General features: G+C 55.1%; 1 protein-coding gene across 2 annotated transcripts in view; it reads left to right on the top strand.

Annotated features, from left to right (window-relative positions):
• Nucleotides 1–326: 326 nt before the first annotated feature.
• Nucleotides 327–14185, top strand: part of RIC1 (RIC1 homolog, RAB6A GEF complex partner 1) — a 116051-nt gene continuing 102192 nt past the window's right edge. The window contains exon 1 of one of the 2 annotated variants that reach the window (XM_029054958.2): nucleotides 327–557. In XM_029054958.2, coding sequence (XP_028910791.1) covers nucleotides 417–557 — 141 coding nt within the window. In that variant the 5' untranslated portion in view covers nucleotides 327–416. The remainder of the gene's footprint in view (nucleotides 558–14185) is intronic. The other variant, XM_029054959.1, reaches the window with a different exon arrangement.

Below are 14185 nucleotides of genomic sequence, written 5' to 3'. Positions count from 1 at the left end.
TCGGCTCCTCGGCCGTTCGGCTCCTCGGCCGTTCGGGTGGCTTGCCGGGGCCGTGCTGACGCGACGCCGCAAGGAAGGGGCGGGGCCGGAGGCCGCCTGGCCTCCCCTCTTCTCCTCCCTCCCTCCCTCCCTCCCTCCCTCCCTCCCTCCCTCCTTCCCTCCCTCCCTCCCTCCCGCGCCGCTCCGCCCGCCCCCACCCCCGCCGGAGCCGGGGAGGGAGCGAGCCAAACCGCCTCGGCTCGGCCCGGCCCGGCTCGGCTCGGCCCGGCCCGCGGCCGCTGAGGGGCCGGGGGCGGGGGGCGCCCCCCGACTGCGCCCGCCCCGCCGGGAAGCGGGCTGGATGCGCGGGGAGCGCGCGCGCGCGTGCGGGAGGGACCAGCTCGGCCCCGGTGAGGGCACCGAGGCCGCCGGCGGACATGTATTTCCTGAGCGGTTGGCCCAAGAGGCTCCTCTGTCCGCCGGGGAGCCCGGCGGAGCCGTGCCACGTCCAGGCAGCCCCTCACAGGGCTCTCTTCGCCGTCCTGGCCCCGGCCCGCCTCAGCATCTGGTACAGCCGAGTGAGTATCGGCGGCCCCCCCGCCGCTCCCACCTTGCCCCCCCCCCCCGGCCCCTCCCCGCTTCCTTTTCTTCCCCTCGAGCCGGATCTCTCAGATTTCCTCCCCCGATTCGACCTCCCCGACCCGCACGCACACACTCACACACACACCCGGGTTCGTGTAACTTTTCGATCCCATTTCGGTAGCGCACCTTCCCCTCTCCCTCCAAACCCACGCCTCTGCTCTTCCCCCAGCCCCTACCTGGCTGAAGAGGCAATTGGGGCGGGGGGGGGGGGGGGGGGAACACCACTACCCCAAACAAGGAAAAACCACGATTAAAACTCTCGATCGGAAATTACGGAGCCGGCCCGGCTCTAATCGGGATGGGGGGGGGAGGTTAGGATCATCCGAGGAAAACGTGCTCTTTCTGTTCCAAGTAAACGATGGATACTCGCCAGTCCTTACGTTAAAACGTCGAACGCCGTATCGCACACACACACGAAAAAACCTGAAAATCCCTAGGGGCGAGCGAATCGGCCTTAACGTCTTGCGGGAGAAGAAACTGCGCTCGCAGTGGGCTGGTTTGGGACATCTGGTGGGGTCGGGTGGGCAGAAGTCGCAGACTCTACTCTCGTTTCTAGTCCCGGAATCTTTAACGCTTGATTTTTGTGGTTCCTCGGGGGGTCGGTTAGGCAGTGTGCTCGCTCCCCCGTACCCGTTTCCTTCTCCCTCCGGTTTCTGTTCCAGCCCCTTCTCCTGCCTTTCCTTTTCCACCTCCTCTCTTCTTGGGCCTTTTCTCCGTTCGCATCCTCAAAAAGGGGATGCTATAAAGGAGGAAGAGGTGAACTGCGGGACGGTCAGCTCTGTTCTTCGGGAGAAAGTCTGATCGAGGGAAAAAAAAACCAAAGTTGGAAAGGGGAGGAAGTTGGGTTTTTTTTTTAAGAACAATAACAAAAACCGGCGTGGCTTAGATTCCTTCCCCTACAGGGAACTCTTAAAAGCCTCTTTTCGAAATCCACTCGACTTTATGGGGGGGGGGGGGGTAGAAAGTACCGAGGCCTCTATTCAATACAGTGAGCGTCCAGATATTATCACCGAAACCTATCGGTGCTCTAAATTTCATGCCGTAGGTCTCAGGGTAGTGTATGTTTGCGAGAGAGAGTATTTTGTAAATGCTTTCGTGTGTTTGTCCAGATTCTTAAACAAGATGCCAGGTGCTAAGGACAATTTATAGGCAGATGTCAGCTTCGCTAGTGTATTTTTGAGCCCAGAGACTTATCGCAAAACGATCTTACGTATGCAGAAGTATCGATTAGGGCATGATCTTTGGCCGTCATTAATTTGGTGCTCTTCTGGGTTGTGCTGCATATAGTGGCATTTAAAAATATATCACTATAACGAGTTTTTTTTGGCGGGGGGAAGCGGGATTTGCGGGGTGGGCGGCAGAGAGGGCTTGCCATTAAGTTCCTAGCCTTCCGATGAGCTGGTACGGTTCGCAGGGGGCTTCCCGACTGCTGATTGTCCCGCACGGGGGTGTGGGGGGGGGGTGTGCGTGCACTTCCGATAATCCAGAAGAAAGAAAAGGACACCCAGCTGGTGGATTCTCCGACCCTCCGCCTGCCGTGCCTCACTGGAAGAATAACAGCTCGGCCCGACGGCGTTTCGGGGCCCGAGCCAGACGGCAAAATAGGCGGAAGGAGGCTCCCTGGAAACACCTTCGTTCGTTCGTTCAGTCGTATTTATTGAGCGGTTACTGTGTGCGGAGCACTGTGATGATGATGGTGGCGTCTGTTGAGCCCTTACTATGTGCCAAGCGCCGGGCTGCACTGAGCGCTTGGAAAGCACAACAGTTCGGCGATTCACCTTCTTCGGAGAGGCGGGCAGCGGAGCCAAACAGTGCTGCAATTGTACCGCAAAGCCCAGCGGGGAGAAGCACGCTTCTTCTCTCCCCCTCCTTTCCCCTTCCATCCCCATTAACCTCCTTTTCTCCTTCCCCGGTACCTGTGTGTCGGAGTTCGGGGCCAGGTGGCCTCTGCTCCCTCTGGGGGCTCACTCGCCTCGATCCGTCTTGCCCCGAACCCGGCCGGGGTTCTCCCTTCTCGGGGCCTGTCGTCCTTTTGTCCCCAAAGAGGAGCTAACGGCACCCGTCGCCAAAAGTTCTTCACGTTTCTGCTGCCCTAGCAGGCCTTGACACTCCGATGGGGGGTGGGGGTGGGGGGAGGGAAGAGGGAGAGAGTGTGTTTTGCTGGAAATGATGCAGAAAGGGTCAGGTTTGGCAGCACAGTGATCGGGGAAAGGAGGCTTCCCCTCTCAGTTATTGAGGAATGGGGAAAAAAGCACTCATCAGACACACAAACACCCACGTGCATCACTGTTTCTCACTTTCTCGCCCATGTATATAAGGGCAGGTGAGGGCAAGATAGTTATGCCCCAGCACTCTCATTTCACCCCTCTCTGTTGTACCCCCAACATTCGTATATGATGATAATATCAGTACTTAAGTGGTGATTATGTGCCCTGCACCGTACTAAGGGCTGGGTTGGCTACAAGAAAATCAGGTCGGACACGGGTCGTGTCCCACGCGGGGCTCACGGTCTAAGTAGGAGGGAGTAGGATTTACTCCCCTTTCTTACCGAGGTCCAGAGAATTTAAGTGACTGGCCCAAGGCCACACGACGCTGACGGAGCCGGGAGTAGAACCCAGGTCGTCTGACTTGCAGGCCCGTGCTCTCTCCACTGGGCCGTGCTGCCGTTTGGGGTGAAAATACATCCACCCGAGTGCATTCTCCCACGCGCCTCACGGACTCGTTAAATGCGGAGATGCAACCCGCCGTGCGCACGGTCTGCCGGATCTCACCGTACACGCTCGCGTGCACCATCGTTCCCGTTTATTGAGCTCCTACTCTCTGCAAAGCAGTAGGCGCTTGGGAGCAAACAATAAAAGTAGAAGATATCCCTGCCCTCAAATGGACACGTAAGCCAGTGCATGCACACGTACACCCAAATAGATATTCTGACTCTTCCCACGTGAACAGGTAAGAACACATCCATACAGGAATGTGCTTACACACAGAAACGGAGCCCTCAAGTTATGGTGCACACAGAGGGAATGTACACTCCCAGAGACTTAGAAACATCTACCAGGACTAAATGGAGGACGGGGCTATGAACTTCAAGGCGCAAACTCACCAGCACCAGGATGTGCACGCGTTCACGTAAAGACGACGGATAGGCAGACTAACGTTAGATTTCAGAACCAGAGGGGAATAATAACCAATGGAACAACAGGAGAAGAACACCTAATGGACACAGAAATGGGGAAAAGTATATGATGTATTTCTCATTCTCAATCTGGCAGCGACTGGATATTTTTGTTTTTAAAGTAAGCTTAAAATCCAGGGCTGGGAACAGATAGAGCACTGGAATAGGAATTATGAGACCCGGCTCCTAGTATCGGCTCTGCCGCTGACCGCGATCTAGGTCAAGTTGTAATTGGTTTGGTGGGATTTATTCGTCTATAAAGTGAATACCCTAACAGAGCCCTACCTGTTTCCCAAGAACGTTGAGGGTGAATGATACTCCAGCAACCTTTTTAGAGAAAGGAAATCCCTGATAATTAATGAGAGATGTGAAAATAATTTCAGTAGTACTCTGAAGGAAAAGTGCTCTTTAAATCTAGCCTATGCTCGGTTGTCCTAGACCATGGGGATTGCATTCTCGCAAAACCCTGCTCTAAGGAAAACTTGCGTCACAGTGCACCTAGTTTTGCTATAATCCGTGTTCTCCTCACATGATGGGAGAACTAGGGTAGATTATTTTCCCGAGCTCCTGTGTCCGGTGCACGTGCGCGCGCACACGCCGTCTCTTCCGATACCGTGGCGCACTACCTCCAAACGGATTGGTACCGTTGAATGGATTCTCCTTAATTCCCTAACAGCATTCTGGCCAGAGATACTTAGTGAAAAATCGCATGATAGCGGATCTCAGGGTGTTTTTGTTTGGAGAGGTGAGGTAGAGTATTGGGAATTCGCGAAATCAGGTGTGGAAAACATCATCAGAATATAAAAGGACTAAGGTGAATGAAACCCTTGGCTGCTGTTTTCATAAAGTTTCTCGCCCGTGTCCTGAAAGGGGTGCTGTGTGAACACGTGTCCAAGGCCTCGGGCGTTAAAGCCCTCGTGCCGCTCTGCTTCTTGGAGCCTGGGCCGTGTCCTCTTAAGGGGAAGGACCGGGTCTCTGGGACTCGAGGTGGACAGACATCTTGCCCGTGTGTATGTCTGATGTCTGGTGAGAAAAGTGAGAGGCCGTGTTATGCCACAGAAATACCACAGGGGTTTATGTGGCCCTCTGCGAGTGTGTCAGTTTCCCAGCCTGCTAGTTTTTAGAACCTCAGGTACTGTGCTCTCCCGGGCGCTCAATACAGTGTTCTGCACACGGTGAGCGCTCAGTAAATGCCATTGACCGATTGATCAGGGGGCTCTGAAGACCTACTGTGGCCAAATAGCGGGTGAACCGTCACGCTGGGAGCCAGAGACCCAAGACCTGAAAGTCGCCGTTTCATTCGGTTACTTCGGTCGAGCGATTTTAACCCCTGTTCTTCGTTTTGCTCCTCAAACTCATCTAGACGGGGTTTTTGCAAATCCCTTTGTGTTCCTTAAGAGGAAAGATGGGCAGAATAGTTTTGCTTCCATCACCCCAGGCCAAAAGGGATAGCCTTGTGGGCTGGCCCTTCGCTTCCTGGTGCGTCTCTACAATTCTTTCAGATACCGCAGGACCAGGGCTGTACTTGGTCCCGGGGTACGACTGATTTTCTAAAATGCTCGTTTGATTTCCCCCTGTCCCAGACTCCCGTTGAACTCACTCATCCGTGTCGAGCGCTCTTCAGGTCGCTTCCCCGGTCTGAAGGCGGAGCCGCTGGACGGGGGGAGTGGAGTGGAGCGGTGAGCTCGCTCCCACCCTTCCCCTTGCGCCTCTCTCTCACTCCGAAAAAGAAAATAATGTTGGTATTTGTTAAGCGCTTACTACGTGCAGAGCACCGTTCTGAGCGCTGGGGTAGGTACAGGGTCGTCAGGTTGTCCCACGTGAGGCTCACGGTCTTAATCCCCATTTTACAGATGAGGTGACTGAGGCACAGAGAAGTTAAGCGACTTGTCCACAGTCACACAGCTGACGAGTGGCAGGGCCGGGCTTCGAACCCATGACCTCTGACTCCCAAGCCCGTAACGCCAGTGATCACGTAGCGCTTCGACTGCGAACGTAAGGGCCAGTCTTCATGCGTGCATAGCGTGGTCGGTTCCGTCGGTCCCTCGAGGGAACCGTAGGTGTACTTCACCATCTGTGATTTCCCTTCAAATGTGAAGGGCTGCTATATTGTATTTAATATACTTATTTTAACAGAAGGGCTTGTGCACAGGTGTTTGTGCGATATAGACTGATTTTTCTTTTATGGTGGGTTTGGTGCGTAGATTCCCCCCCCCCCGAGCCATCTATAGTATTGACTGAGCGCTTCCTGTTGAGCAGAGCACTGTACTAACTGCTTGGGAGAGTACAGTACGGTTGATAGATGTGATCCCTGCCCACGAGGAGCTTACAGTCTTGTAGGGAAGGCAGATCAGATGAGCGGCAGAGTATAAGGATTACGGACGCGGGGTGAGTATCAAAGTGCTCGGGGCTGTGAGTGCAGGTGTGGGATGCTAGGGTGGGGAAACCGGCGGGTAGTCAGGGAAGGCTTCCTGGAAGAGACGGGATTTTAGTAGGGCTGCGAAGAGGGGGAGAGCGGCGATCTGTCGCACTTGAAGGGGGAGGGAGGGAGTGAGACGGATGAGATCATAGTCCAGTAAGTAGGTTGGTGTTAGAGGCTGTAGTGGGAAAGGGGCGGGGATAGGTAGGAGAGACCCGATCGAGCGCCCTAACGCTGACGAAGAGACGTTTCCGCTCGAAGTGGAAATAGGTGGGCAACCGTTAGAGGTTTTTGAGGCGTGGGGCGGCGTGGAGGAATTATTTATTTATTTTTTTCCTTTGAGAAGAATATTCTGGTCCGAGCGAAGCACGGACTGGAGAGGGAAAAGGCTGGAGGCAGGGAGGTCAGTAAGGAGGCTGATGCGGCAGTCGGTGCTTGAACCAGTGGGGTGGATTCTCATCTGTAAAGTGAGGATTAATAATAATAATGTTGGTATTCGTTAAGCGCTTACTATGTGCAGAGCACTGTTCTAAGCGCTGGGGTAGACGCAGGGGAATCAGGTTGTCCCACGTGGGGCTCAGGGTCTTAATCCCCATTTTACAGATGAGGTGACTGAGGCACAGAGAAGTTAAGTGACTTGCCCGCGGTCACCCAGCCGACAACCACAGGACTGTGAGCCTCCTATGGGACAGGGACTGTGTCTGACCTGGTGGGCTCGTACCTACCCCGGCGCTTGGGACAGCGCCTGGCACGCAGTAAGCGCTTTAACGGATACCGTAAAGAAGAGACACAGAAACAGGATCGAGAGAGGATCGACCGAAGCGGCCAGTCGGAAAAGCGGGAAGGAAGCCATTACGGAATAGTCCCGGGAGAGCGCTTTGCGCACGGGCGGCCGGTAAATATCAGGGGCGATCGGAGTTGAAGCCGGAGATGGCATTCTGTTGAAGGGGGGAGACGCGATCGGTTGTATTTACTGAGCGCTTACTGTGTGCCGAGCACTGTACTAAGCGCTTGGGAGAGTGCAAAATCACAAACTCGGTAGACACGGTTCCCCGCCCACAACGAGCTATTCAAAGGTGTCAGGTGCAGAACACATTTAGAGAAGCGGCCTTAGCACTTGGCTGGGGAGAGTTCTTTGGAATCATGTGATTTCAGTAGCATGTTTGAGCCTGTTTTTAGAGTAGAGGACATCAAGGAGTGAGTGACAGGAAGGCAGCAACAGCAGATAATGGGTTTGGGGAGTTGGATTTAAAGGGAAAGGGAGAAGCGATCCGAGAAGACTTGCTTGAAATCGGGGGTCACGACACATGCTGGCCGGGGGGAGTGAGCGGTTGAGATACCACGGCTGATTTTATGGGAGAAGAGAAAAAGTATCTTCATCGAGACACTGAGAGTGTGCTCAAGACTGCAGTTAGGATTTTAGACCAGCTGGGAGAGTTGTTCTTCGGAGGAAGAATTGAAAGGGTGTAAGGGATCCTGGGGTACCGGCCCAGGCAGCGGAATGGAGGGCAGGGCTCAGGCTGGCTTGTTTCCTCTTCCTCCTCCTCCTCTTCCCCGTGTTTTAGATAGCGTCCTGTGGATTGTGTTCCAGTCACGGTGCCAGTGATTTGCTCGCGTGTGAAACCTCTGTGCTAGCGGGGACTATGACTTTCGGGACCTCATAGAGACAACAGGGCACGTGAGCCACCCCGAGATGGGCTCTGATGAGATTGAGGTCAGTTCTGGGCCCAACTTTTCAGGTCTTGGAAACGTTGGGCCCCAAATTGACCTCAGAGCCCATCGCGGCACGAGGTAGGCCCCAGAACTTCAGCCTCTGCCGGGGCCCTCTTCGAGGGAGTGACGGTAGGTTGTAGACTTGGGCCGTTCGTGTGTGGGGCTTGGGCCCCATGGCTTGGATTTTTGTCGGGGACATCGAGTCACTTGGACTTAGTAGTTTAAACGGAAGATTTAAACTGGGTTCGTGTGGAAACTTTCCCCTGAGTTATTCTGGGAACTGTACAGCAGAGTGAAAAACCCTGGAATTATTGTGTACGAGAAACGACCGACAGGCTGTCCTCGTTGCCCTCAAATCCGTGGATTTCACCGTGGATTTGACGCGGGGCACGTCTCCGTGCGTCCACAGGTGCATTTCTATCAACTCGCCGTCTGTCCTCAGTCAGTTTTCAAGTTACGTTTTTATTTTTGCTCCCTTTAAGGTAGCTCTCAGTTTATTTTCCTCTTCTCTCTGACCACTGTCCCTCCCTGCCCCCCCCCCCCCCCGTTCTCCCAGGCTCCCCCCCCTCCTTTTTTGCTAAATAAGTAGCGGAGGTGGACCAGTGGGGGAGGTAAAGCCTAGCTCAAGTCCAACCGGGTCAAAAATGGGCCCAGTAGGAGAAGGCGGCCTTTGCCCCCTGAGTTTGGCTTGGCTGCAGCCCAGCCTGCAACTTGGCTCCTCCAACACCAGCCTACTCACTGAACCTCGATCTCGTCTATCTCTCCGCCGACCCCGTGTCCTCGTTCCCTCTGGCCCGGAACTCCTTAACCCTTTATGTCTGAACGGCCCGCCGCTCTCCCCACCTTCAAGGCCCTCCTACATCCACCTCTCCTCCAAGAGGCCTTCTGCGGCTAAGCCTTCCGTTTCCCCTACTCTGTCTCCGTTCTGCATCCCCTCTGCACTCGGATCTCTCCTCTACATCCACCCCCCCAGCACTTACGTACACGTCCCTCCGGGCCGGCCGTTTCGCCCATCTGTCATTCATTTGCTGCCTCTCTCCCACCCCCAGTTGCGTGCTCCTCGTGGGTAGGGATCTTGTCTCCCGACTCGGCTATACCGAGCTCTCCAAAACGCTCATTACGGTGCTCAGCGCGGAGTAAACGCTCGGTTGATCGGAGAGAGCGGAGACGTTACCGTGGCCCTCCCGTACTCGTGCTTTGGGTTCACGGTTGTCTCTGAGCTCCTGGGATAGTTCGTTGTGGGCAGGGAACGTGTCCGGTTATTGCCGTGTTGTTTCAAGTGCTTAGTACAGTGCTCGGCACACAGTAAGCGCTCATTAAATAATGCGGATTTACTGACTGGCATGGGAGGGAGTCATGGCGGGGGAGGCCCAGCAGCCCTAGGGTGTGATTCTATCTGTAAGTCCATTCCTGCCCCTCTCAGAAAGAGTTGGCTATCAGGCAGGGGTGCCGCAGCCCTGGGGTTCAGGCCAGGAGGGGCCGGGTCAAGTGGGGATGGAAATTTTGCCTGGGAAGGTGAGCTCTAAGGGGAACGAATAACAGAGCAACAATTGAGGGAGCGCCAGAGGACTAGGGAAGTTTCTCAAAATGGAGTTAGTCTTCTCACGCTTTGGATCCATCTAAGGCTCTTACTTGAGATCTTCTAGGTCTCTTGGAAGCAGAGAGAGCCACCCGCAGTTGCTCAAGTGCCGCCCTCCATCCGGGGCTCCCCGCTGAGTAGTGTTAACACTTTGGAGTGAAGGTGAAGGGGAGCAAGAGAGAGTGGTGGACTGCTGCCGTCCCTCTAGCTTGTAAGCTTCTCGTCGGCAGGGAACGTGCCGGGCTACGTGCCGGACTCTGCATGTAGCGAACTTTACGGTAAATACCATTGGTTGTTTGTCACAGTCAGGGATTCTGTTGCTGAGACACCGCTCTGAAGCTGGGATGGTAATAATAATAATAGTGGTATTTGTTAAGCGCTTACTAGGTGCCAAGCACCGCTCTAAGCACCGGGGCAGATAGAAGGTGATCAGGTTGTCCCACGTGGGGCTCACAGTCTTCAATCCCCATTTTACTAATGAGGTAACTGAGGCACAGAGAAGTTAAGTGTTTTTGTTTTGTTGTCTTTCTCCCCCCTGCTAGACTGTGAGCCCACTGTTGGGTAGGGATTGTCTGTATCTGTTGCCGAATTGTACTTTCCAAGCGCTTAGTCCAGTAAGCGCTCAATAAGCACGATTGAATGAATGAATGAAGTGGCTTGCCCAAGGTCACAGAGCAGACGAGTGGCAGAGGCAGGATTAGAACCCACATCCTGTGATACCACGCCCACGCTCTTTCCAATAAGCCACACTGCCTCTCTGACACTACGCTCTCGTCTCTTAGAAACACCGTCTAATCTTGGTCTTTCCCGACACCTTTCTCCCCTGGTTCTCCTCTTCCCTCTCAGGCTGCTGCTTCTCCGTTTTTTCTCTGACTCCTCTTCTGCCTGTGAGGGACCCTCGAGGCTCTCCCCTGGGTCCCCGTCTCTTCTCTCAAAGTACACTCGCTCCCTCTGGGAGCTCACCTGCTCGCGCGGCTTCAACGAGGCCGACGGGGTCACGACACGAAGTTCCCCTCCGACTCTTCCGGGGACCAGAGACGCGGGCCGGGAAAGTTGCCCCGTGATCTTCGGACCTGTAGCCTGGCCCACCGTAGGCCTCTGTCATCCCGTTGAAGCGTCAGTGCCGTCTGAATCTATTCGTGGCTCCAGACGGAACCGGCCTGCTTCTTTAAGATAGGGAATTGTCGAGTGGCTATTTTAGACCCTGGTGTCGGGTTGAGGGGAGGGGAGGATGGGAGCAGGCCCCTTGAACGGGCTGGGCCTTGTTCCTGAGGCGCAAGAAGGAAGGGGGCTTGGGTAGAAGAGGTGGCCCCCGGAACCTTTCTTAAAGGACAGATTAGTAACTACAAAATCTCCACGTGGACCAGACTGTACAGAACCTTATTTTTCTTTCCTCCATTTCCTCTTTGTTATTTCTGTTTTGATGTTGTAAGTAATCTCCCCTTTTGCTAAAAGGGGAAAGACCCTCCAACCTTGCTACAACACAACGGATGCGTCTCTCGTTATATTGTACTCTCCCGAGCGCTTAGTACGGTGCTCTGCACACAGCTAGCGCTCGATAAGTACGATCGCTTGAGCGGATGACTGAATCACAACCGACCTGAGTGCCGTACTCGACGATGGCCCGAGAAATGGGGAGGCACGGGAGTGGTCTGCTGCTGGTGAGATCGCCAAAAAGAAATATCCATTCATTCAGTAGTATTTACTGAGCGCTTACTATGTGCAGAGCACTGTACTAAGCGCTTGGAACGGACAGATCGGCAACAGATACAGTCCCTGCCCTTTGACGGGCTTACGGTCTAATCGGGGGAGAACAGTCTAATATCCAGTGCCCTGACCCCAAAGCGCACCTCCTCTGTCCCGGCCGGCCGTCTCCCAACGGATGTGGCTGCCGGTCACGGGGGGCACTGGGCAAGAGAGTGTGGCCAGCACAGCCCAACCCCACGCCTCGACTGAAGATCCGAGTCCGGTGCCTGCCCTGACGGGGGTAGAGTCTACCTCGGCGCTCTCCAAAGCTCTCGGGTCCTCCGTAAGCAGCCCCGTCCTGGCCCCCGAGCGAGGCGGAAGACGAGGGTATTTTGAGAGTACCCTGGGTTTCTCAGCAGCCCCACTTAATGGTGCAGTGCTCTGGCCAGATGGGCAAGGGGCCACCTAAAAATGCCCTACCGTTATTTTCGGGGGCTTGGCGTGGAAGAGATTCTTCCGACAGCATCGCTGGAATTTCTCAGCAGTGCAGTCTGTGGACGTGGACAGCTATATACTTAAAAACAAAAAAAAAAAAAAAGGATCTATGAAAAGGACAGACGGTCATGGGTTCCAATCCCGGCTCTGCCCCTTGTCAGCTCTGTGACCGTGGGCAAGTCGCTTCACTTCTCTGTGCCTCAGTTCCCTCATCTGTAAAATGGGGACCAACCGTGAGCCTCACGTGGGACCACCCGATGACCCTGTATCTCCCCCAGCGCTTAGAACGGCGCTCTGCACATAGTAAGCGCTTAACAAATACCAACATTATTGTGATTATGAAGCTGGGGCCTGTGTCATCCAGCCGTTGATATATGAGGCAAGCTCTTGGATTCCTGTAGCCTACCGTTGGGATCTAGCAAAACTCTTGTAAAGCTTTTCGATCCGCCATCTGCCTTGCTCTGGGAGAAGCCGGCTCCTTGAGGGAAACTTCCTTGGTTCGAAGAAGTTGCTTTACAACGGAATTTAAATTACGGATTGAAGGAAGAAGGCACGTGGGAAGATAATAGATCAAGTTGAAATTCTGCAAAGACCCGAGGGGTGCCAAGTTCTCGTGTTGAACGTAACTCGTTTGGATGGGATTCCGGAGGGCCGGGGCTGAGGAAAAAATTCACACTCGTGTGGGCTGGCATATAAATATCCACACCCCCCCCCCCCCCCCCGAGTTTATGGATCCGCATACACGCTTGCAGGGTAGAGGGGAGGGGTAGACACACACTCACACTCACCCACGCCCGGGTCCGGAGAGTAGGAGACACACGCCCGGTTGGAGGGAGACACCCCGGCATCTGGGGCCAGAGAGAAACCGAGTCATCCGGGGCTGGAGTGGGGCACACAGACGCGCACGCGCTCCCAAGACTGGAGGGGGACTGATGCACCCCCGGAAGTCGTGAGAGGGCCACACGGATGCACGGGCACGCACACGGAGCTCGAGAGGGGGCTGCGCAGGCCACACGCTGAGCTGGAATGGTATGCTCATTCATTCAATAGTCTTTATTGAGCGCTTACTCTGTGCAGAGCACTGTACTAAGCGCTTGGAATGGACAGATGGGCAACAGAGAGAGACGGTCCCTGCCCTCTGAGGGGCTCACAGTCTAATCTGGAAGAGGGGGCCGTTCAGACGAGTACGCGCACGTATGCAGAACGGGGAGGGCGACCGTTGACACATTCAGAGGTGGGTCTGGGGACACGCAGCACTTATTTGCGTACGTACCGTCGCTACCCCGTTGGACTGTAAACCTGGGGGCAGGGGATGTACCCACCGACTCTGCTGTAGTGATGTTGGGATCTGTTAAGCGCTTACTATGTTCTAAGCGCTGGGGGAGATGCAGGGTAATCGGGTGGTCCCACGTGAGGCTCACGGTTAATCCCCGTTTGACAGATGAGGTCACGGAGGCACAGAGAAGTGAAGCGACTCGCCCACGGTCGCACAGCCGCCGAGTGGCGGAGCCGGGAGTCGAACCCATGACCTCGGACTCCCAAGCCCGGGCCCTTTCCACGGAGCCACGCTATACCATCGTGATGATCAACCCCGGGACGTCGCGTCAACCGACGGTAGTTACCGAGTGCTTGCCGTGCGCGGAGCACTGCACTACGTGCTTGGGAAAGTGAGAAGCAGCGTGGCTCCGTGGAAGGAGCCCGGGCTTGGGAGTCAGAGGTCATGGGTTCGAATCCCGGCTCCGCCACTCGTCAGCCGTGTGACTGTGGGCGAGTCACTTCACTTCTCTGTGCCTCAGTGACCTCGTCTATCAAATGGGGATTAAGACCGTGGGCCTCACGTGGGACAACCTGATTACCTTGTATCTACCCCAGCGCTTAGAAGAGTGCTGTGCACGTAGTAAGCGCTTAACGGATACCGACGTCGTTATTATTTAAGCGCTCACCGTGTGCCAAGCACTGTTCTAAGCGCCGATGTCACACGGGCGGGGCTAGAGGGATGGTCAGTGAAAATGGTTGGAACTTGACATTGGCCGCTTGAGGCCAGCATCGCACGGGGCCCAGAATTCATTCGTTCGCTCGCTCGTGTTTGTTGAGCGTTTACCGTGTGCGGAGCACTGTGCTAAGTGCTGTTCCCTGCCTCCGCCGTTGAGACGGTTTTCCTTTTATCGAGAGGGCCAGGGGAGCCAGCCCAGACGACCGCGGAGGTGAAACTAAGAGTTTCACCCCTTCAGGCGCAGTCCCTCGGGGCGGAAGCGATCCTCTTCTGTCCCCTTTACCCTCCCCCTAGTTGGCACGGCCTGCGAGAATTTGCCCCTGATTGCTTAGTCTGCACCGCCCGTATTCCTCAATGGGCGACTCCCCCTTCTACGTTAGCGATGCTCGGTGAATCCGTTCTCTCTAAGCGTACGGAGAAGTCGTTCCCTCCGCCTCTGCCGGCTCCGTTTGAGTTTCACTTGGACGGGTTTGGGCGTAGCCTCTTCAGGCGGCCTTTCGGCTC

This window comes from Ornithorhynchus anatinus, chromosome X5 (assembly GCF_004115215.2).
Source record: "Ornithorhynchus anatinus isolate Pmale09 chromosome X5, mOrnAna1.pri.v4, whole genome shotgun sequence".
Classification (NCBI taxonomy): domain Eukaryota; kingdom Metazoa; phylum Chordata; class Mammalia; order Monotremata; family Ornithorhynchidae; genus Ornithorhynchus; species Ornithorhynchus anatinus.
Note: the sequence above shows the minus strand (reverse complement) of the source record. Positions and strands in the feature narration are given on the sequence as shown.